Here is a 22,507-nt window from a genome sequence, read left to right on the forward strand (position 1 = left end):
TTTATAATAAACTCCCGTTACTATCCAATAATTTTATCATTATGCTAATACATAGTAATATGAGATAACCGATCAAAATAACAATTATCTGTTGTGTAAAATCTTGAAACTGATGTCGGTGTCGAGGTCAGACTATATAACAATATACTGTAAAAAGTAATCCAATCTTTCCTACAGTAGCAGTCTTCTCTTTCTTAAATCGAAATGAATATTTAGTTCTTCTATAAAGAGAACTTTTTAATTCTGTACCCGCTCTAACTTTGGAGTTGGTGGTTGTTAGATGGTATATTCATATTCATCATCACCAATATGTGATTTTATTTGAGATTGAATGCTATACTAATTTATTTAAACGATGAAAGCAGTTGGTAAAAAAAAAAAAATTATTTTTAGAGTGAGATATAGTACAAGTTGTTTAGAGAAAATCAAGGAAAAAAGTTATAAAATTTTATTGTTAAAAATTCATGTTTTGTTATCAGAACATTCTGGAAATTATCTTAATTATCTTTGTGCGAAACGGTAACACCACAAAATTTTAAATGCCACGTTTTAACATCTCCTGTTTCATTGAACTGATTGAATGTAATCAAAAATAATCTAACCAATCAGATAAAGACACTTGGAAATTCATATCCAATCATTTGTTTACACATTACAATAAACAATTTCAAATCAAAACATTATATAAAGCAATAAAATTTTTCATTTCGAAATATTAGATAACGGAATCAATTAATCAATCCTTTAATTCATCCTCATCCTAAGTTCAATTTTAAATTCTTTTTAATATGAAGAAGTTTAAATTTTGGCTTCTTTTAATATGTCTTATTAGTTTATTCTTATTCTCACATAATAATGTTGTTATAGCCGAAGAAAGTGGTGAACAACAAGAAGAAGACTCAATAAAACAAGCCGTTAATGAAACTTCTGAAACTCCTAAATTTATTGTTCAAGGTGATGATAATAGTTATGGTTTTACCGAAGAAGAAACTGAAAAAATTAAAGTTACTGGAGAAAAATTTGAATTTCAGGTAGATAATTATATATTTATATTTTATCGGTGATCGTACTTTTAATTAATAAAATTTTTCATCGGTGATCAAATTAATTGATCAAATTAATTAATCAAATTATTTTAATTATTTTTATAGACTGAAGTTAGTCGATTGATGAAACTTATCATCAATTCATTATATAAGACACGTGAAATTTTCCTAAGAGAACTTATTTCCAATGGTAAAAATAATTTATTTTATTCATTTTATTCACAATTTTTTTTTATTTTATCAACTATAATCTTTCTAAAATTCTTTCTTTTTTTTTTATTTACTTTTTTATTTTAATTTAGCTTCTGATGCTATTGATAAGATAAGATTCTTATCACTTACAGATCCAAATGCATTAGAAGGTGCTTCAACTTTAAACATAACAATTTGGGCTGATAAACAAAATAAAATTTTAACAATTGCAGATAGTGGTATAGGAATGACCAAGAAACAACTTATAGAAAATCTTGGTACAATAGCAAAATCAGGAACATCAGAATTTTTAAATGCTTTTGAAGAAAATAAAGCTGATATGAATTTAATAGGACAATTTGGTGTAGGATTTTATTCTGTATTTTTAGTTGCTGATAAAGTAATTGTTACAACAAAAAATAATAATGAAGATAAACAATATATTTGGGAATCAACAGCTGTTAATGATTTTACTATAGCTGAAGATCCTAGAGGAAATACATTAGGTCGTGGTACTCAAATAAAATTATTTCTCAAAGATGACGCTCTTGAATTTCTTGAGGATAGTACTTTACGTGGTCTTATCTTGAAATATTCTGAATTTATTAATTTTCCAATTTGGTTATGGACAACACAATCTCAAGTTGTTGAGTATAAAGAATTAGATGATGATGCAGATAAAAATAAAGAATCTACTGATGACAAGAAAGAAAATGATGATTTAGATCAACCTGAAGTTGAAGATGCTGACAAACCTGAAGAGAAAAAAGAAAGGAAAACTAAAACTATTGAAGTACCAGGATGGGAACTTATGAACACTCAAAAACCTCTTTGGACTCGTGATCCAAAGAACATTACTGATTTCGAATATGAGAAGTTCTATATGTCATTCGCGAAAGATAGTAATTTACCTCTCGCTTGGACTCATTTTAAGGTGTGTAATAAATTTTATAAACCATCTGTTCACCAAACAATAAAAATTAAAACTTTTTTATTAATAAAAAAACTTTTAATTTTGTAGGCTGAAGGAGAAGTTGAATTTAAGTCTATCGTGTATATTCCAGGCAAAGCTCCAGAAGGTCTTTACCAAAAAGTTCAAGATTTCTCTCGTAATGTGAAATTATTCGTAAAACGCGTATTTATCACCGATGAATTCCTTGATTTCGTTCCAAAATATTTGGCGTTCATTCGCGCCATTATCGACGCCGATGATTTACCTTTGAACGTGTCACGTGAAACCCTTCAACAACATAGAACTCTTCAATTAATTAAGAAACGTGTCATTAAAAAAGCTTTAGATTTAATTACAGATTTATCAAAGGATGAAGAAAAATTCACAACCTTCTTGAGTGAATTTGGTACGAGCTTGAAAATTGGAGCTATTGAAGACAATAAAAATCGTAAAAAGATAGCACAAGTATTAAGATTCCCAAGTTCATATGAAGGATCAAATTCAACCACACTTGATGATTATATTAGTAGAATGAAAAAAGGACAAGATAGCATGTACTTTATCACCGGAGCTTCTGTCGAAGAAGTTCAAAACTCTCCTTTTGTTGAAGGATTAGTTGCAAGAGGTTATGAAGTTTTATATATGGTTGAACCTATTGATGAAATGTTGGTTCAACATATGCCCGGTCATGGTGGTAAAATGTTCAAAAATGTTGCCAAAGGTGAATTCAAATTTGGAGATGATGATTTGGCTGAACTTGAACAATTGAAAACTAAATTCACCAAGTTGATTGATGAAATGCAATCTACTCTTAGCGATCAAGTTGAAAAAAGTAAGAAAAATTTTCCTATTTTATTTTTTATTTTATTTTTTTATCCATCTTACCACGTTATATTTATTTTTTGTTTACTCTTTGTAGTTCAAGTTTCTGCACGTCTTACGACATCACCTTGTGCTGTTGTCGCTACCGATTGGGGTTGGACTGGACACATGGAAAAGATTATGGCCGGTAATGAATTTGAACTTTATTTTAAAATTGTTTAACTGGACTGATTTATACTTTATGTGTGCATCATTATTAATTAATAAAAAACTTTGGTTACTTGTTTATAAAAATAGCTCAACCTTTCAAACAAGAAAATCCTTTATTAAAAGAGTTTTATGCTAAACAAAAGAAAATTCTTGAAATTAATCCTAATCATCCATTAATTATTGGATTATTGGATAAAGCTGAAAATGAGTCCTTTGATGCAAATACTAGAGAGATGGTTCGTGTATTATATGAAACTACATTAATTCGATCTGGATATTCACTTAAAGATAATTTAAAGTAAGTATTTTTTTTTTTAATGTGAATTTAAAATTTAAACTAATTATAATAATTTTATATAGATATGCCGCACGTGTTGAAAAAATTATTCGATCAAATTTGGGAGTTGACCTTAACGCGGAAGCTGAGGTTAATGTTACACCTGCGGAAGAAGCTGACAAAGATGAAAATAAAGGAAAAACTGAAACCACGGATTTATTTGAAGAACAAGATGAAGAAGAATCTGACCCTACTAAACCTTCTAGAGATGAATTATAAACATTATAACTTTTTAAATATATATATATATAGTATAATGCATTTTGTAGATTATAATAATTTAACGAAATTTAATTTAACGAAATAAAAAAAAAAAAAATAAACATAAATAAATTAATTTTTGAAGTTCTCGAATATCTCTCAATTTTTATAAGATTTGAACCTTTTTTTGAAATGTTGTTTGTTGACTTGCTGTCTAAGAAAACTTTTCATAAATTTTACATTACGTTAATCATTAATGCTATCAAACGTGTAAAGTTAATCGTCGGTCGTCCTTTATCTGTTATATACGTATAAATGAAAGCATAAAAAAAAAAGACGAATTATGTTATAAAACTTGTATTAATCTCCTTTTAAATTGGACTGTTTGAACTTAATAATTTACTTCAAAATAATAAAAAAACTCTCACAAAAAGATCAATTCGGTATACTACAAATATTTTAAAAAATGAATTTTTTATCTTTTAACTCGACCAGCACTATAAAATTGCTTAAATTCGTGATGCAAATTCAGTGGTGATACAAATAAATCAATCCCATAATTTTCTGAAAATTTAAATTTTAGGGTTATATAAACTTGCACATACAGGTACATATGTCGGTCAATTTGGCAGTTGACTGTAGCTCTGCTTCTGGAGGACAGGGTGGTGGAATAATCCTCATTTGGATCCACAATCCCTGGCGCCGCACGTTGATGGTAGTGTCTCATTTGAACTTAGTGTGAACATTCTGGCTTATTTGTAAATTTGGGCTAGGAGGTTCTTAAATAGCGGGGAATTGCCCGAGGCTGGAAACAGAGCAGGGAAAACTCGCAGCACCCAGTGGCAGTGAGATTGCACACTTGAGTGATTGGTTGTCAGGATTGCCGAGTGAGATGGTTGGACTGCTATCCGACTAAATATATATTTTTTTTTATCCTTTATGATAAATCGTGTGACACATGACATGATAATCAATAAAATTTTAGACGCGTTACTTTTTTTTACTCTAATTATCTCTCAACGTTCTCTCTCAAAATAATTTTAATAATCATGATTCGTCCATTAGATGATACTACTGTAAGACGAATTTCAAGTGGTCAAGTTATCACTAAAGTAGAAGATGTAGTTAAAGAACTGGTCGAGTAAATATACGATTTTACACGTATAACATTTTCAACTTTTTTTTTTCACATTAAAATATAAAGTAAAAAAACGGTTCTTTTTTCTTTATTAAAAAAATAATAATAATAAAAAAGGAATTCTATCGATGCAGAATCAACTTCTATCGAAGTTAAATTAGTTGGTGACGGATTAACTTCCATTACCGTAAGTATTATTATTTTTTACAATAATTCACGTTTAGATATTAAAGTAGAAATTTTAAATTTCTTTTTAAAGGTTAAGGATAATGGTGTAGGAATTCAGGAATGTGATAGACCAGCTATGGCAATGAGATATCATACTTCAAAACTTTATAAATTTGAAGATTTAAACATTGTGGAAACTTATGGTTTTCGAGGTAAAGAATAAATAGTAAATTGTTAAATCATTTTCATAATATGATTGATTAATCTATTTTATCTTTCTTTTTTTTTTAAAAAAAAAAAAGGTGAGGCTCTTAATTCAATTTGTGCTGTGACAGAATCGACACAAATAATTACAAAAACTGAAAATGATCCTGTTGCAACTCTTTACACACTTGATCGTTCTGGAAAGATATTGGAGTAAGCAACATCACATTTTTTTTTCGAAAAGTAATACGTTAAATTGGGTTAATATATTAAATTTTAATTTATATTGAAAGTGAAAAATCAATGGGATCAAGTCCGGGAACAACAGTTATAGCCGTAAAACTATTCTCAAATATTCCAGTTAGAAGACAAGTAGCACAAAAAAGTACTTCAACAGGAAAAAATGTTCAAAATATTTTAATAACTTATGCATTAGCGCATCCACATATAAGATTTTCTTTAAAACAAACTTATGAAAATAATTCAAAAATAAAATTTAAAGAGGGTGATTGGATACAACCTGCTATGAAAAATACGATGGATGCTATAATAAAACTTTTCGGTAGTGAATTAGCTAATGATGTTCAATTTTGTGTATGGAGTTCAGATGCCGAATTAATTGGAACCTCTGAAAATGGGAATGTTGATGATGATAATAATAGTAATAATCTTAATAATACTCAACAATTCATTATTACCCTTGAAGCTGTTTTGCCAAATCCTGATGCTGACCCATACATAATTTTCAAAAATGGGAAAACTTTTATTTATGTAAATAATCGACCCGTGACAACAAATAGAGGAGAAACAAAAAGCCTTGTATCAATGGTAAAATCCGTTTACAATGAAATTGCACGTCAGAATGGATGGAAAGGTAACATCGTAATAGTAATGTTGGATTTATGATCATCTCCATTTATACTAATGAATATTTCCATATATTTATTATGATGTAGGAAACCCGAAGACACCATTTATGTTGATTAACATTAAATTACCAACTTGGGCTTATGATAGTACGTTGTAATCAATTACAACAACGTATTGTTAAACATTAAGAATAACACTTATCAAAGTGATTATTATATTATAGTTAATGTTGAACCGAGCAAGAACGTTGCGCTCTTTCATTATGGAGAACGTTTAGTGGAAACTGTTAGTAACTTGTTGGAAATGATTTATAATCCAAGTAATCAACAAAAAGAACAAAATACAAGCATTGCTAAAGATGTTGATCAACCTGTTGAATCGGTTATTGATGACGATGAGATGAATGAGTAATTAATACCATTAATACTGATTTAGTAAAATTTAATTTATATATAATTAATACTTGGTATTTCTTTTTTTAAGCAACGAAAATGTTCATGTTGAAGAAATAACCGTAGATCAATTAGAGAGAATTCTAACAAAAACATCCGATAATCTAATCAAAGATGATCACACTATACCGTCAGAATTATACGTGCAAACGGATAATTTACCTGAAAATGATGATCAATTGTTATATTCACCTTCTCATTCTGAATCTTCATATAGAAATTGTCAACGCGCGTCTGGAACACCACCACCAATTCACGATCATGAAGCTGCAGAGACATTAATTATGATTTCAGGTGTTCAGAGTACGGAAAAGCCAACAAGTAAAGATATGAGGCAATATATGAGACAAGAAATTCATCCAGTTAGAGACGATAAAGTCAAACAAAGAATGAATGATCATGAATTTAGAAAAAGAAATAATGTCACGAAGAAAAACGATCATAAAAGCTCGAATACTAAAGATGGAAGTATTGATAACTGGTTAAGGAATTGTCAAACACAAGATGTTGACATTTCGCATACTCCGCCTTATGATGAGCCGCAAACAATTAATCCCGAGGATGATGATGAGCAAGGAAATAATTTTACTCGGTCGCCACCTCGCAATCCACACATTTACACGGAGTTATCATCTTACAATAATCTTAATTCTGGAGATTCGAGAGATCCATCTCGTAATGTAACAAGAGATACTTATAATAACGAGTTATTGCCCCAAAATAATAGGAAATCCGGAGATCTTTTATTAACACCTCCGAGTAGTAAATCTATTGTACGAGATATTGCGCTACAACCTACTACCCATACAAACAATTTATATGAACGTCCGCATGGTAACGTTGCAAATTCTAGAAATGATCAAGGAACACAATTAGAGATTGACTCTGATGATCCTTTTGTGGATGATGCAACGGCTAAAAGAGTCAGTAATGACATCGTCAATGATGATACTGCAGAGCCTATACATAAACGTCCAAGAATTGATAACATGAATGATAATATGGGAATTGTTTTTGCTCCTGAGACATCTGAAAACGATGTAATCGAATTTGAAGGTCATGATTCTACGATATTATTACACGAAAATGATAACATTTTGCAATCAGAATCTGAAGTTGATATTAACTCTAATCAGTTGAATAATGAAAATAATGGTCAATCACAAAGGAAAGAGATGGGGGTTCGAACTATTGCAATAGGACAACCTACAATTGATGATTTACTTAAATCCGGTGCTATAAAAATTTCACAGGATACAAATAATAAAAATATGGCCACGAATGTAAATGCTCAGTTACAACAACTTAAGAAAAAATCAGCAAATGATAATCGCCTTACAAGTTCATTGACTGATGTTCTTAATCAGGAATTAAAATTGAAGTTTAATAAATTAAAGGTCATGGAAAGAAATAAAACTACTTTTTGCAATCAAATTGGATATTCTTTATCTTGCTTCAATAAATTGGATTATGGGATGTGGACGGTAACAAGAAAATTTAACGAAAATTTTATGGATATTTTAATGGTGCACGGAGAAAGGTATGAATCACTATTTGCAAAATCTTTTTATTTTTAAATGCTCTATTTTAACTTATAAACTATTAATTACTTTATTGAGATAGAATACGCGAATTAGTCACCTTAGAAACATTGGTAACTTCCACGGAATTAAATCCAACTAGAAAATTGCTTAATCCTATTGATGTGACCATCGAGTAAGTTTTTTTTGAGAATCGTTTGGTTCATTATAACATCTTTAATTTTTCGTGTTTTATTTTTTTCTTTTAATTTGTGATTTTTAAACAAAAAGGCAACTCGGATCTGTTCAAGTAATTGAATGTTTAAAGCGCCTTACATTCGATCAAATACCAGATGAAAGTGGTGCAGGTATTTGGTGGAATATGGTCACACAAAAATGTCTTACATCAAACGGCATCAAAGTTAGGTGGCGTGAAGATAGTAAGTATAGTAAGTTCAGACGTAAATTTTTTTTTCTGGATATACAGTCGCCAATTCACTTTATTTAATACTATAGATAACAGCAAGATATACATACAGCTTACGCATATATCACCACTTGTTCAATTTGCCACCGCAGTTGAATATTTCGTACACTTAATGAAACATCTTTGTTGTTTGAATGCGGATAATGACAAAGATATACCTTTTGTAAATACAAGAGCGCGACTTACTATGCAAATACTTGCAAGAGAAGCAAGACAAATGGTTAAACATGAAGATTGGACAATTAATAAACGGGATGATGAAATGAAACAAAGAGTAAAAGATGCTACTGCTCATTTAATGCATAGAATTAAAGATTTCGGATGTAATTCTCCTGATAGGCAAGATGATGAAATTGATGAACTAACACCTTTTGCTATGGTACAAAAGAAGAATGATGAGGAGGTTTGGTATAATGGCGAGATGGTTGTGAAAGTATTATGGAAAAATATCGAAGAAGTAAATTCACAGTAATTTTATTTCAATATATAGATAAACAACGAGGGATCAAAGTAATGAACTTTAATTGAATATAGGAATAATAAATGCTAATATAATAACAAACTATTAAGTTTTATTTAATTCGTCATTTTTACATATTATATTATTTGTTATACTTTTTTTAAAAAATTGATTAAATTAATTATGTCTAAAGAATTTCATTCCCAACCAATTAAAAAATACTGCATATATTGTTACCGGTAATGTAAGTGGAACTAAAAGACAATAATATTCATCCTTTTTGATCCAATCGAGCGTCTATATTAAATAAACAAAATCAATAAATAATTTTTAAAAACCAAGTAAAAATGAGTAGGAATCAAACTAACTTAATTTACCTTATTTCCGGTTTCTGGAACAAATTTACTAACAACAATAGCATACATACTAAATACAAAAATAAAATAAGCAGCAAATAAAAGAAACCAACCCCATAATGCAGTAGTATCAGGTTCAAGTTGAGAAATACGTCTAGTTGATTTTCTAGTGTAAGTAGGTGTATGAAATTGTCCCTCTATATTATGCTCATGTGAAATAGTAGTATTATCTTGAAAGGAAAGTTGAGAAGAAGAAGTGGCAGTGGATTTAGAGTTATTTGACATTTTAATGAATGAATATTCACTAATGATGTAATTTTTGAGTTTCATAAAAATATGCAGATTTATTTGTACTACTTAATACACAATAAATTACCTGATTTCATGAATTTTACTTCTTATTACTCTTTCTTAATTATTCATTCCTATTATGATACTCCTCCTTAATCTATCATTTAATCCCCATTACATATGATTTACTATTACTCGTTATTATTAAAGCATATTCTTTATTGCTTATTTTTCGCTCTTTTATAAATCGCCATAAAATGAACGTTAAAGATTCAAATGTACGAGCATTGAATTGTACATTACTAAGTAAATTTTGATGACAGCACTTTATAAAATTTGGTTCCGCCGATCTTTTTTTTTATGCGAGTTTTAACGCAACATTTCAAGTTTTCACTAGAAACATTTAGTACCCTAAAAAAATATAAAATGGCGAATAATGAATGCCCTTCCCCATTCTTTCCGTTTTCTTTTTTTCGGATAACCTTGTTTGTTATCAACTATACCTACTAGTTAAGTAAAAGATGGGTGAATTGAATTCAGACGTCTACATTAGAGATCCCCATATGCTATGGCAGAATGGAATCATACCTTATGAATTTAATAATAAAGTCATTAATAATCTTCGACAATATGTTGAAATTGCAATGAAAGAAATTAGCAAAGTTAGCTCGATAAGATTTGTGAAGAGAACGGATCAACTTCACTTTATAGAAATTGTTGATAAAGGTGACTACTGAAGTTCTGTTGGTTTGTATATTTTACCTCTTTTTACTTGTATCTTAATTATATCTTAATATTAACGATAATAACTATGTTTCTTTTGCCCTTTTGCCTTTTATTTGACTAATGATAGGAAAACAAGGAGGAAAACAGGTAATTACTAAGCATATTTTGTCTTAATTCCCAATCGTTATCTCACTCTTCTTTCATTTCGTAGGAATTATCAGTTACCACAGGTTGGCAAAATCCAGTTGGTTCTGCTATACACAAATTACTCCATTCTTGTGGAATGTTCCATGAAGTAATTATAATGAATATTTAAAAAAGTATTGTAGTTAAATTATTAGTACTAGTTCATTTTATAAATGTACATACATTATTTTTTATTAGCATTCCTGTCCTGTCAGAGACAAGTATGTGGTTGTTCGCCGAAACGGAGATTGCAACTATAAAAAACTTAAGTCATCTAACGTTAAGCGTTATTCTAAATATGACTTTGAGTCGATAATGCATTATCCTTTGACTTTATGCATGGATGTGAAGCCAGGAGTAAAAAAACCAAATTCTAAAATCGGTTTTTATTTCTACTTCTGTCTTTCCACTCACAGGTCAACGTGTAAAATTAAGCAAGGGTGATATAAAAGCAATCAATAAGCTTTATCCTAGCTGGTCATGCCTTCCCACACAAGATAACCAGAGAGGGAGGAGAGGGAAGACAAACACTTCAGAAAAAAGTTTTTACCGTGCGATGCAGAAAGGAGATCAAAAGAAAAAAAAAGAATAATTTCGATTAAAGGTAACCTTAATTTACAATTCGATTCTGTTAAGTTTTCATTTAGATTACTATTAATCCGATTTTTTATTATTACAGTAATTGTAATATTTCATATATAAGTGTTATCACAGAATTATTACAATCTATCACCATATACTGTTATAGTTATATATATAGATTTATTGTATATAGTTCTAATCTCTAAAATAAATTCACAATAGAAGACATTATGATTAATTTATGCCAAATTAATATTATAGCACTAGAAAACGTAGTGATAGTTTATTTCTCAAAAATAGCTAAAGATCCTATATATTATACACATCCATTTGAAGGTATTACAAACATTTTGTGATAAAAGTTTGTGTGTACAATATTGTTATGCGCAATAACTAAATATGCAAATAATATGGAGGAATTATATTATAGTAGTGTTTAATGGGTTTAACTTACATATCCTATTTTTAATATAAAATAATTCCAATATTAATAAAATGAATCCAACATTAATATTAATCAAACTATTATTAAAAATATATATTATTATTATTAGTAATAACAAAATTCTGCTTTTGGTAATTAGCATATAACTTTTCTGGCACAACAATTTAAAAAGTGATTTCTTGATTTCTTACTAATTTTTCATAAAGCAAGTTCAGGCCAACCACCTTAATAGTATGATTTGTAGCAATAGTAATCCGAAAAAGCTTATTGGATGCAACAATTGCATCAATTAAAGGAAAAGTTTTACTATCTAGTTGATAGTATTTACCATTTTCAATCAATGCAATATCAAGAAACTTGAGTATCTTATTCTGCTTATTAAAATCTTCATGTAATAGAAAGATTTCAATCACTACCAGTTCTAGAAACAAACACAAAAAGATCCCCCTTTTTGAAATATCTGGTGAACAACCAGCTCAAAATAGCAACCAAAGTATGCATTATTAATACTTTCTTCACTTGCTTTGCATGCTTCTACTTCCACCTGTAATCATCTTATTATTAAACTTTTGAGCCTCTTATATATAATTTCTCCTACATAGTCAGATGTAAATTTTATAATTATTTTTGTATAGTATTCTTCAGAAATATATTCAACCTCGCTTTCATTTACAGTGCTTTCTTACTTTTCAAAACATTATCCTCCAGAATGTGTGTCCACATATGAACAAGTATATGACTCATGTTCTTCCTGCTATTACTTTGAATATTACTATTTGAAGTATCCTATAAAATATACCAAGGACTTTCTCCCCATTTCATATACAACTGACTAACCATATCTTTATTAAGATTATCAAAAAGCTTTTATTATTTACAGTAATCAATTTCTTCTAAAAACTATACTGGTATGATTCATATGTTTACTGAGTTACCCTTATCAAAATCATGATAGTAACCCTTTATACTTTTCATCAAAATAACAAAATACTAATAAATTTATTTTGACAGATGTAATATATTTTGACAGACATAATTAATTCATAATAATTTTATAATAAATAATAAATTGGTCCGTTTACTGAAATATGATGTAATTAATTAGTAGAGAAATATATTGGTAAAGAAATAAGAATTGTCTTAACAACAGAAGCATTATTTGGTTTTTTTCCATCAACAATACTATATATTAAATATTAGGTAATTTCTTATAGTTTTATACTTGAGAAACTTATTAAAATAGAAACTCTTACCTTCTTTAAAAAGGATAACATTATTTTTTATAATATGGAGATTATATACAATCATTGCATTTTTTATCAGATAATTATAAAGTAAGTAATAACTGAAAAATGTTTTTCTGATTTCAAGATTACCCAAGATACGTAATTTTTTTATTTCATATTTTAAAATGGTTTTAAACAGATTTTTGTAATAATTATAAATAAACAGTTTTAATAATTGATTATTTAATCCAAAAAATTTGGTATCTTCAATTTGGCCAACTTTTAAAATCACTTGTTTTTGCATTAAATTCCATATCTTTTAAAGTTTATATGTAATAAAAATAAATAAATTAAATTATAACAGCAAAAAAATCAGTATAAGTATTAAAAGCTAAGTCAAATACTGTTTACTCATGTTAACTAAAATTATTACAATTCACTTACCAGCAACAGGTTCTATGACAGTGCAAATGTATTTTTTGAACAAATTTAATAATAAAAAATAGGTAAAAAAAGCACAAAATTAGTACTAAGTCATAATATATATATATTATGATCTAGTTGCATTAAATTGTTATCTAGTTATGATTAAATTGTTATCTAGTTATGATTAAATTGTTATCTAGTTATGATTAAATTGTTATCTAGTTATAATTAAATTGTTATCTGGTTATGATTAAATTGTTACCTATTTGCTTGTTTTCATATTTTATGGTTTTTTTATTGCTTTATTGCTATCCACTTAATTTTATTGCTCTATAGCTTTTTTATTACTTTATAGATATTTACTTGATTTTATTACTTTGTTCTCTTTTTATTTCCTTCTAGCTAACTACTTATTTTTATTACTCTACGGTTTTTTTGTAACCAAATTGCTTGGCCAATATTGATTGCTAAAATCATGTTGAAATTATTTAGGATTTGGATGGTATGTATATAACTATATTTCTTTAACTTAAATCTATAATCTAAGTTTACTAATATAATTAACTATATCTCTATAATTTAAATATACCAATATAATCTAATTATACTTCTATAACCTAAGTATACCAATATAATCTAACCATATTTCTATAATTTAGGTAAACTGGTTTAATATAATTATATTAGATCAGATAGTTTTAATCAAATTCACTATAAATTTTAATATAAAACTGATTATATTTTGAAGTTTTTAATATTAATTAGCAGAATAATTTCTTTGGAGTTAACTAATAATTTATATATAGTTATTATAGTATTAATATATTCTACTTTTTTTAAAAAATTATTTTATATATTGCTTTATTTTTGTTATTATATTAAAAATAAAAAGTAAAGATATAACAATTTATACAGAATACTGTAAAAGTAATAATTATACAAAAAATTTTTTATTATATAAATAATTTTTTTTATTAAATAATTTGATTGTTTTTATATTTTATATATTAATAATTATTTATATTTTTAAAAAGTTTTTTTTTGGATTTTTAAATTTAAAATTTAAATAATATTTTTTATTATTTTTGAAATATTATTTATTATTTTTATTTAAAAATACTTTTTTAAACCTAAAATTTATTTTTTAAATATTGGAGTAATTGGATTTCAAAAATTATAAGTTAAAAGTAAAAATTATTTTATTATTATAGAAATATTACTAATATTTTTTTTTAGTCTTTTGAAAATAATTAAAGAATAATAAGGAATTATTTATTATAAAAAAAAATATTAGTAAAATAGTAGTAAAATATTATTTAATAGAAAATCTGAAATCTTAAATAAAATTTGCTTCTATGATTGGTAAAGATGATATCACAATTAGACTTTACTAATTACAATTTATAATCTGTAACTTGCAAAAACAGTTAAGCTTTCAACTTTAATGATTAAATTTTAACTTAGTAAATATATTGTACTTTATTTGTTAAAAAAAATCAATTTACAAAATAAAAAAAAAGCCTCAAATTTGAAATTTAGAATTTGAAAGTCATGTGATTTATATTACTCTTTACTAATACATGTATGATAAAAAATAAATGTAAATCAATGTATTTATTTTTTTTTTTTGTCGCTGCAGCACATTTATTAGTTTATTAAAATAAAATTCACGTCAATACATATATGAATAATACAATATAAATTTAAACTAATTTGATAATTAATAAACCACTCGTCATCATATAAAAGGACCTCACGTATGTACTGTCAGGTGAATTTGGGACTATGAGAGTAAGTCCAATGTGAAATTATCCTTTCTTAGAGGGGATGCCTCTTCTCTCAATCTCAGTCTTAAGAAAATTCAGCAAAACCTACTATGATATAAATGGAAAAAAAAAGGATTTTAAAACAAAAATTCAGGATAAAAAAAAGGGTTAATAAAATGTAGATTAGATGGCGAGTATACCAATATTCCAAAACTCCTATTTGGCTCAGTCCTCCCGTCAGTTAGCTAGTGATCTTAGCAATGCCTTAATTTCAGCTAAAATTAATAATTTGTTGTTGCCATTGAAGCCTTTATTATTTGAAGTAGATTACTTCTTTTTTTCCGAAGACTTTCCTTTCTATTTCTGTCTATCTATGTCTTTCTGCAAAATATTCAGAATCTTGTCTTGGTTCTGCTTCTGACTAGAATCCGTCTTTTTTGGTAGCTTATTTCTAGGCTGATTCAAGATAGGCGAAAAATATCAAGTCCAAACATCTTTAAATTCTTCAAAGTTGAAATCTATATTAAGTGCTTTATCCAGGCTAGCCCAAGTGTCGAAATACACAATTAACTTCCTATGCCCACGGTCTTGAATAATCCTAAAAGCTAAAGCACCATCTAGTTGTGATAGCATCGATTGGGTTGGATTTTCCGCGTTATATACTATATTGTTAGTAACAGTTTTAGGAATATCTATAACTACAACCTGAAATCTCTTACATTCTTTACGCTGCTTCAGAGTCCAGAACGCAGGAAACCATTGTACAGGCATTTCTCCAAACGGAGCTGTCCAAACTTCATTATTCCAATTCGTCAAAGCCCACTTGTTGAAGTCAATAGATATGGTCATAGTCGAATACTTCTTTTGCATCTTTACTTTGAACGCAATTACCTGACTCCATTTCTCTAGATTCGTAAGAATATCAAGTTGCGGCATGGTGGAGGGATATCATAAATAACTATCTTGTGAACGTTAACCTTATCTTCTGGTGTATATCTGGTCATAACAGTTGAAATCATTTTCTCCAGTGTAAGCTTGGACTTCTTAGTCTTCTGCTGCTGTGATTTAATGTTAGTACTACCCTTCTTAGAAGTAGATTAGGTGATCCGTTGATCTGTTTATCTTCAGGGAAAAGTGACGTAGGCTGGGAATCGTCAGAACCAGAACCTTTTGCAATATCGGCATATATCACGCACTTCTTTCCTCTTGAGGTATACGGCTGAGCTTGTACATTAAGTTTGTTTATGTCACAGGGAATACAACCAGTGATTGGTGTTTAGGCTCTTCAATAATTTGCATTTCCATTGGAGTGAAATCCAGTATTCCTAGAACTCTATTGGGTGTATTTATTATTGTTTGCATCTCACGTGATATCTTTTCTTTTTTTCCCATATAATTCTTTGCCGTCTCATAAATAGAGAAGACATGTATACGTGTCTTTGAAATTAATAGCAAAGAAAAAAAAAGTGTTGAAGCTATCTTTGGGTATACCCAATTCATAGAACTCGTCAGAATATGTAGTTTGTAGTCCTTTCAAACGCTTATATATAGCAGGTTCGAAGTCTGTAGCAGTTTGATAAATGCCAGTTACGCTAGTTATCCTAAGAACTTGCAACGTTTATTCTAGTAAGGAAGCGAACATCTCTTTGTTGAGTAGCTTGAAAAAGTTCCCAAGTTCTTCTAAAGTAAAGTTGTTAGTGAAGGAAGCCATTTTTTATAATAAGTTTTTCAAAAATATTATTGCTGAAATTTCGTTAAAAAATGGTCTATGCGATCGGTGGAAAGAGTTCTAAGTTTTTTTTCCAATGTATTTATTAATAATTTAATATCTACAGTCTAACCTCGATATACTGATAGTTTATATACTGATAATTGACATATACTGATAAATTTCCCTTGTCCCGTTTCACAATTAATAAAAAAACCTCACTATACTGATATTACATATTGTTTCACAATGTAATATATACCGATGCAATTTCTTTGTCCCTTAATAAGTGATATATAGTACTATATACCGATATTTCAAGTTACACCAGTATATATACTAGCTTTTTTTGTTTTAACACATCATGTTTTAACTAGTAATGATATCTCAACAACAAAGAAAAAGGAAGTCTGTTCAAGATACCTTCCAACCAAATAAAAGAGTTGTATTGACATATGCACAAAAGCGTCAACTCTGTTTAGATTCTCAGAAAACGCCACACCTTACTCAAGAGGAACTTGCTGTTTTATATAAAGTTAAGCAAAATACTGTTTCGGATATTTTTAAAAAAAAAGAAAAGTGGTTACTTGTAAACCCAGACTCTGAAGACGCAAATAAACAGAAGGAGAGGCCTGTTTATTTTCCTCAAGTAGAAGAAGCCCTTTCATTATGGGTAATAAATACACTTGCTGCAGAACTTACCATTAATACTGATATTTTACATGAAAAGGCCAAATATTTTGCACAGCAATTTGAAATCAATAAATTTTCATTTTCTAATGGATGGATTGACAAATTCAAAAGACGGCATAATTTAAAGGAATATATTAAGTGGGATGAAGCCAAAAGTGCGCCATTAGAAACCTTAGATGAAGAAAGAAATATTTTACGCGAAATTATTAAAGATTATGACTTAAATGATGATGAAACAGGTAAGATTGTTTTTTCCAATAAAGCTCCTATTTTTTATTTTTAAGATTCGTTTATTTTAGGATTGTATTGGGATCTTGAACCATCAAAAACATTAGCACAAGAGCCTCTTTCAGGAAAAAAGAAATCTAAAAAGCGGGTTACTCTACTTTTTATGTTATACATGCCATCCAAATTATTTTGGGCTGCCATAATTATAAGTAAAATTCCAAATTCAATTATGACATCCCAAATTATTTTGGCACTTTACATAGTAAATTATATATAAACTGAATGAATTACAGCATCCCAAATTATAATTATGGCATCCCAAAATAATTTGGGCAGTATGTATATCTTATGTGCAATGCTACCGGTACTGAAAAATTAAAACCATTATTTATCCATAAATACCAGAATCCACGAGCATTGAATGAGGAAAAAAAAGAAGAATTACCAGTAAACTATTACTGGAATTCAACTGCACAGATGCAAGTTAGTATTGTATTTGGAACGATTATCTTAAAAAATTGGACAGGCAAATTAGATTACAAAATCGCAATATCTTTTACTTGTTGACAATGCTTCCGTACACATTATAAATGAAGATGTTAATTTAACAAATGTGGTTGTTCATTTTTTGCCACCAAATACTACATCTCATTTACAGCCATGCGATGCAGGGATCATTAATTCCTTTAAAGTTAGTGATTTTTATTATTAATTTGCAATAGTAATTTTCTTATGAAGTCTAATTTAATTTATGGTAAACTCTCAATAATTTAGGCACAGTACCGGAAATTACTTATTAGAAATAGAATTGAAGCATATGAAATTTCACAAGAACTTAACAAAGAGCCTACTCCCATAAATATTCATGATTCAATTGATTTCAGCGTGAATGCTTGGAATTCTGTAAGTCAACAAACCATTAATAATTGTTGGAAACATACAGGAATTCTACCAATAAATGAAATGGACGAAATTGATGAAATTGAAGATCAAGCATTACATGATGAAATGGAATTACAAGATTTAATTAACGAACTACCATTTGATAATTTTATGGATGCAGATGAATTTCTTCATATTGAATGATTGTTTGAAAAGTAATGAAGGGTTAACCGATGATGAAATTGTGTCTATGATAAAGTCAAATAATAATAATGAACTAGAAATGGATCCAGATGAAGAGCCTCCAGTAGTAATTCCCAAAACAAAAGCTTTAGGTTATTTGGATGATCTTGTTTTATTTTTTAAACATTCATCGGATGTTTGTATTAACCCAAATGAATTAAGTGTATTGCAGAAGTTAAGGCATCAAGTATTAAAATTACATGTTAATAACTTAAAGCAAACTACGTTAGATAATTTTGTTCAAATCCTTTAATATAGTTTTTATATAATATACACTAATATGTTAATATAATAAATATAAATAATATATCGATATTTTTTCAAAATATTTTATTAGAATTTGACTTAAATGAAATTACTTTATTAAATAATTTAAAATACATTGTAATTTTATACAAAATTTTATATACCGATATTAATCTACATTTTATTATTAATATTGGTATATAAATTTTCATAATGTACTAATATTTTGATATACCGATATTTTTTTCCAAAAACATCTATATCGGTATATAGAGGTTTGACTGTATTTTATTAATATAAAAATTATAAATTTCATAAATTTTATATAGTCTCAAATCTCAATTTTATTAATTTTATTGATTTCATAGTAAATTGGGTACTATTTTAAGCTAATTTGTTAAATACCAATTTATATTTATATAAAAAACTATCTAATTATTTGATTTAACATTTGAATTTTATATTTCATAAATTTTGTCATATCTATTAATTGTTGATTATAGAGGTTCTGAACTGTACTTCTTTTATTCAAGCCAGCTTAAGTTTGGCTTGGCTTAGATGAAATTTTTATGAACTTGAGTCAGAATTTTTATGGCTTGCTCATTCTGGTTCAGGCGCAAGTATTTATTTTTTTAAGTTTAGTATTCTATATGAACAACATAATAATGCTATTCTTAAATAAATAAATAAATTAAAATTTATTTATATTTTATATTCAGATATAATAAGCAAATTAACTTTATTGAAATTAATTATTTTTTTTTAATAGTTTTTTTGCTGCATTTAATGTTAGTTGACTCATTGGAGTTAACATTACTTTTGACTCTGCTGGAGGATTAGTTAAATCACTATTAAGACCAAAATTTGGTCGTCGGTATAAATATCTGTAATCAACAAGTGAACGAACTGCTTTATAACCAATTTCTTTTATCAAATCATCTTCAAGAATAAATCCTTGATCTTCTGCTTCTACTAAAGCTTTCATAGCTGTAATAAAATGGGATTTTTCCCAATAAACAGGAATATTATCATACTTCGCATGAGATTCAGGATTCAAATCCTGTCTCATCCTTATTATAAATTCTTGATCGTAAAACCAATCCACTGTAAATAACATATCGGATGTTTTAATATTTTGATTATTAAATCCATATTCCATAGTACTAAAAAATTTAATACGTACCAAACCTACCAGTACTATGATCACGAACATATTTGGAAATGAGAGACATGCGTGTACTAGTAAAGCTGCGTCGTACATCATCAAAATAGGGTTTAAGTACCGGACAATCTATTTATTAATAATGTAATATTATTACTTATTTTAGTATTCATTGTTCCAAATATTTTATCTAGGTAAATATTAAAGATTAAAAAAAAAATAACATAGTATTCAAGTACATGATTTCCAAAAAATTGGTTAGCTTCTTCTATACTTAAATCTCCAACAACATGTGGCGTTAAACGCATAGCAAAGCTGTTTGGAATAAATAGATATGTTAAAAAAGCATGCTACATTACACATTTACTGGTACTACGTATAGTAGATTATGTCCTCAGTTTTAATTGTCTGTACTGGTCCATACTATATATATATAGTATGGACCAGTACGGACAATTAAAACTGAGGACATAATCTACTTGCTCTAGACTATAATGTACTTACTAGACTAATAACTGTTCCATGTCACCTGTTTTCCTATTAGATTTTCTTTTTATTAGCTGTTTTTTTATTACATTTTTCACTGATTTTATCGTTCCAATTGTGATAAGTCCTAATCTAGATTATGGGGCATATGTAGACTACATTTTGTACCAAACTGTCCCTGTTTTATATTGGTGTTATTACCTTTCTACATCTGTTTGGTGGTTAGTTTTGATATCGAGAGGATGCTGATATTTTAGATTGCCAGGCCTTTACATCCTGAATTTGGGTATTGAAAGGGGTGCTGATTCTTTGGATGCCAAGACCTTTGGTGACTGATTTGGGCATTGAGAGAGTTGCCGATATTTTGGTTGCTAAGGTCTTGCATCTCTAATTTTGATATCGAAGGCAATGGGCACTTCCGAAGTCCAATCATGGTTTAAACTGGGGTCGAGGCAGTGTGTATGCTATTTTTTCTGAACGTCCCTAATGTCTCTAGTAAAAGTAAAGTTATAGGAAAAAATATCGAATCCATCCTGTATGTATGCCGTCACCAAGAAAATTTGTTAGTGACACTCTTAGTGACGCTCTTAGTGACACCCTTGTATGCTTTTTTTTGGAGTTTGGAGATGCTCGGTTGTCTTCCTTTATATTTGTCACTATGTCACTAAGAGTCACTAAGAAAAAGTAAAGTTCTAGGGAAAAATCAATTTTTTTCTATGGTATATCTATCAGTATGGTATATCTATCGGTATGCTATATATATGTTATATATATGCTATATTTTTACTATACCCATAGATAAAAAAATAAAAAGTAAAGAAGTTTGATTTTTTTTAGTGACTCTTAGTGACATGGTGACACCCATCTAGAAACCGTCTGAGAGTTCTAAAAATCTGAAATAGCTATAAAGTTTGTTACCAAAAGCGTTACCAAGGGCGTCACCAAGATTTTCTCAGTGACAGTGACATCTTTTTTCTAGTGACAAACTGTATTATTTTTGTTTACCTCTAAATTACCTACCAATATCTCCGCCGAAGCTATCTTAGCCTGCTTTTTCTGATGGTATTGTTCCTTTTTACGGTGCTTTCTAGCATGTAGATCGCAAAACTCATATCCAGAATAAGTTCGTTTACCACATTCAATGCAAGGTATATATAAGGGAGAATTCCGATGTATTTGGCACCCTTTTGGATGGAAGCACCCCGATTACAAACTTCTCCGGTCCTAAGAATATATGGACATCGATAAAATGTCATTTTTTATAACTATGAATAGTTCGATTATGTATCGATTTATATATTTCGGAATTAATTTTCATTTTGAACTTTTTTCTCCCGAAGTATATACTTTCTCTCGAACTGTATATTTGTTATATAATATTATGACCGAACATTCCGAGCTTTCAGAGTTCCTCTCCTCTGACGCCATTGCCCTTTTTCGCCCAGATGCTGAAAAAGATAAAACATCAGGTCAGGTAATCAGATATGGAAGTGAGAATTACTTGTCAGGCCTCCCAACTCGTGATGAATTTGTTGCGAGAAATGATGGGAGCTCGACTTCAACTCTCAATGACGAAATAGCGAACCATCGAGGTATTCCATTCATGCCGGTCGACATAGAAGAAGCTAAAGAATATTTTAATCAAATTCCTCATTATATTCTTCGCCTCTATGGGTATCTCGTCAATGGCCAGAAAGCAGTTGTCACCATTACCGGTATCAAGGTATTTTTTGATATTCGTGTTCCCAGCAATACAAGTATCCCTAAATTCTGGTCTAAAGTGAAGGGCATCCTTG

General features: G+C 28.6%; 8 protein-coding genes across 8 annotated transcripts; 5 read left to right on the plus strand and 3 right to left on the minus strand.

Moving 5' to 3' along the window:
- The first annotated feature begins 717 nt into the window (after positions 1-717).
- OCT59_003300 (uncharacterized protein) lies at positions 718-3,905 on the plus strand. Its single transcript, XM_025323535.2, has 7 exons — positions 718-1,031; positions 1,152-1,236; positions 1,349-2,172; positions 2,260-3,022; positions 3,110-3,199; positions 3,310-3,520; positions 3,583-3,905. Exons 1-7 carry the CDS (start codon positions 789-791, stop codon positions 3,776-3,778), a joined length of 2,412 nt encoding a protein of 803 aa, XP_025176119.1. The 5' UTR covers positions 718-788; the 3' UTR covers positions 3,779-3,905.
- Positions 3,906-4,809: 904 nt separating this feature from the next.
- OCT59_003301 (uncharacterized protein) lies at positions 4,810-9,166 on the plus strand (the record flags this gene model as incomplete). Its single annotated transcript, XM_025309366.2, has 11 exons — positions 4,810-4,901; positions 5,016-5,085; positions 5,158-5,278; positions 5,369-5,483; positions 5,564-6,144; positions 6,227-6,286; positions 6,364-6,547; positions 6,624-8,132; positions 8,216-8,308; positions 8,404-8,552; positions 8,629-9,166. The coding sequence occupies 11 exons, from the start codon at positions 4,810-4,812 to the stop codon at positions 9,069-9,071; spliced, it is 3,417 nt and encodes a 1,138-aa protein (XP_025176121.2). The 3' UTR covers positions 9,072-9,166.
- OCT59_003302 (uncharacterized protein) lies at positions 9,132-9,721 on the minus strand. The gene is made up of 2 exons (XM_025309369.2): positions 9,437-9,721; positions 9,132-9,356 (listed from the first exon to the last, which is right to left on the minus strand). Exons 1-2 carry the CDS (start codon positions 9,698-9,700, stop codon positions 9,237-9,239), a joined length of 384 nt encoding a protein of 127 aa, XP_025176124.1. The 5' UTR covers positions 9,701-9,721; the 3' UTR covers positions 9,132-9,236.
- A 506-nt stretch (positions 9,722-10,227) lies between these two features.
- On the plus strand, positions 10,228-11,719 carry OCT59_003303 (uncharacterized protein; the record flags this gene model as incomplete). Its single annotated transcript, XM_066145530.1, has 6 exons — positions 10,228-10,432; positions 10,560-10,579; positions 10,644-10,727; positions 10,817-11,034; positions 11,185-11,222; positions 11,298-11,719. The coding sequence occupies 6 exons, from the start codon at positions 10,228-10,230 to the stop codon at positions 11,318-11,320; spliced, it is 588 nt and encodes a 195-aa protein (XP_065996245.1). The 3' UTR covers positions 11,321-11,719.
- A 3,824-nt stretch (positions 11,720-15,543) lies between these two features.
- Positions 15,544-15,999, minus strand: OCT59_003304 (uncharacterized protein; the record flags this gene model as incomplete). Its single annotated transcript, XM_025326437.1, has 1 exon — positions 15,544-15,999. The coding sequence occupies one exon, from the start codon at positions 15,997-15,999 to the stop codon at positions 15,544-15,546; it is 456 nt and encodes a 151-aa protein (XP_025176126.1).
- Positions 16,000-17,150: 1,151 nt separating this feature from the next.
- On the plus strand, positions 17,151-18,778 carry OCT59_003305 (uncharacterized protein; the record flags this gene model as incomplete). Its single annotated transcript, XM_066145531.1, has 4 exons — positions 17,151-17,444; positions 17,604-17,703; positions 17,764-17,840; positions 18,467-18,778. The coding sequence occupies 4 exons, from the start codon at positions 17,151-17,153 to the stop codon at positions 18,776-18,778; spliced, it is 783 nt and encodes a 260-aa protein (XP_065996246.1).
- Positions 18,779-18,857: 79 nt separating this feature from the next.
- Positions 18,858-19,070, plus strand: OCT59_003306 (uncharacterized protein; the record flags this gene model as incomplete). Its single annotated transcript, XM_066145532.1, has 1 exon — positions 18,858-19,070. One exon carries the CDS (start codon positions 18,858-18,860, stop codon positions 19,068-19,070), a length of 213 nt encoding a protein of 70 aa, XP_065996247.1.
- A 741-nt stretch (positions 19,071-19,811) lies between these two features.
- On the minus strand, positions 19,812-20,222 carry OCT59_003307 (uncharacterized protein; the record flags this gene model as incomplete). The annotated part of the gene is made up of 1 exon (XM_025329202.2): positions 19,812-20,222. One exon carries the CDS (start codon positions 20,220-20,222, stop codon positions 19,812-19,814), a length of 411 nt encoding a protein of 136 aa, XP_025176127.2.
- Positions 20,223-22,507: the final 2,285 nt, after the last annotated feature.

This window comes from Rhizophagus irregularis, chromosome 11 (genome assembly GCF_026210795.1).
Source record: "Rhizophagus irregularis chromosome 11, complete sequence".
In the NCBI taxonomy this organism is placed as follows: Eukaryota; Fungi; Glomeromycota; class Glomeromycetes; order Glomerales; family Glomeraceae; genus Rhizophagus; species Rhizophagus irregularis.

Bases quoted from the DNA above. Each gene is read 5' to 3' on its own strand.
- OCT59_003300 (XM_025323535.2), top strand. From the start codon at position 789: ATGAAGAAGTTTAAATTTTGGCTTCTTTTAATATGTCTTATTAGTTTA. The intron at 1,237-1,348 runs GTAAAAATAATT...ATTTTAATTTAG, and splicing joins AAGAGAACTTATTTCCAATG to CTTCTGATGCTATTGATAAG. The intron at 2,173-2,259 runs GTGTGTAATAAA...TTAATTTTGTAG, and splicing joins TCGCTTGGACTCATTTTAAG to GCTGAAGGAGAAGTTGAATT.
- OCT59_003302 (XM_025309369.2), bottom strand. From the start codon at position 9,700: ATGTCAAATAACTCTAAATCCACTGCCACTTCTTCTTCTCAACTTTCC. The intron at 9,357-9,436 runs GTAAATTAAGTT...TATTTAATATAG, and splicing joins TTCCAGAAACCGGAAATAAG to ACGCTCGATTGGATCAAAAA.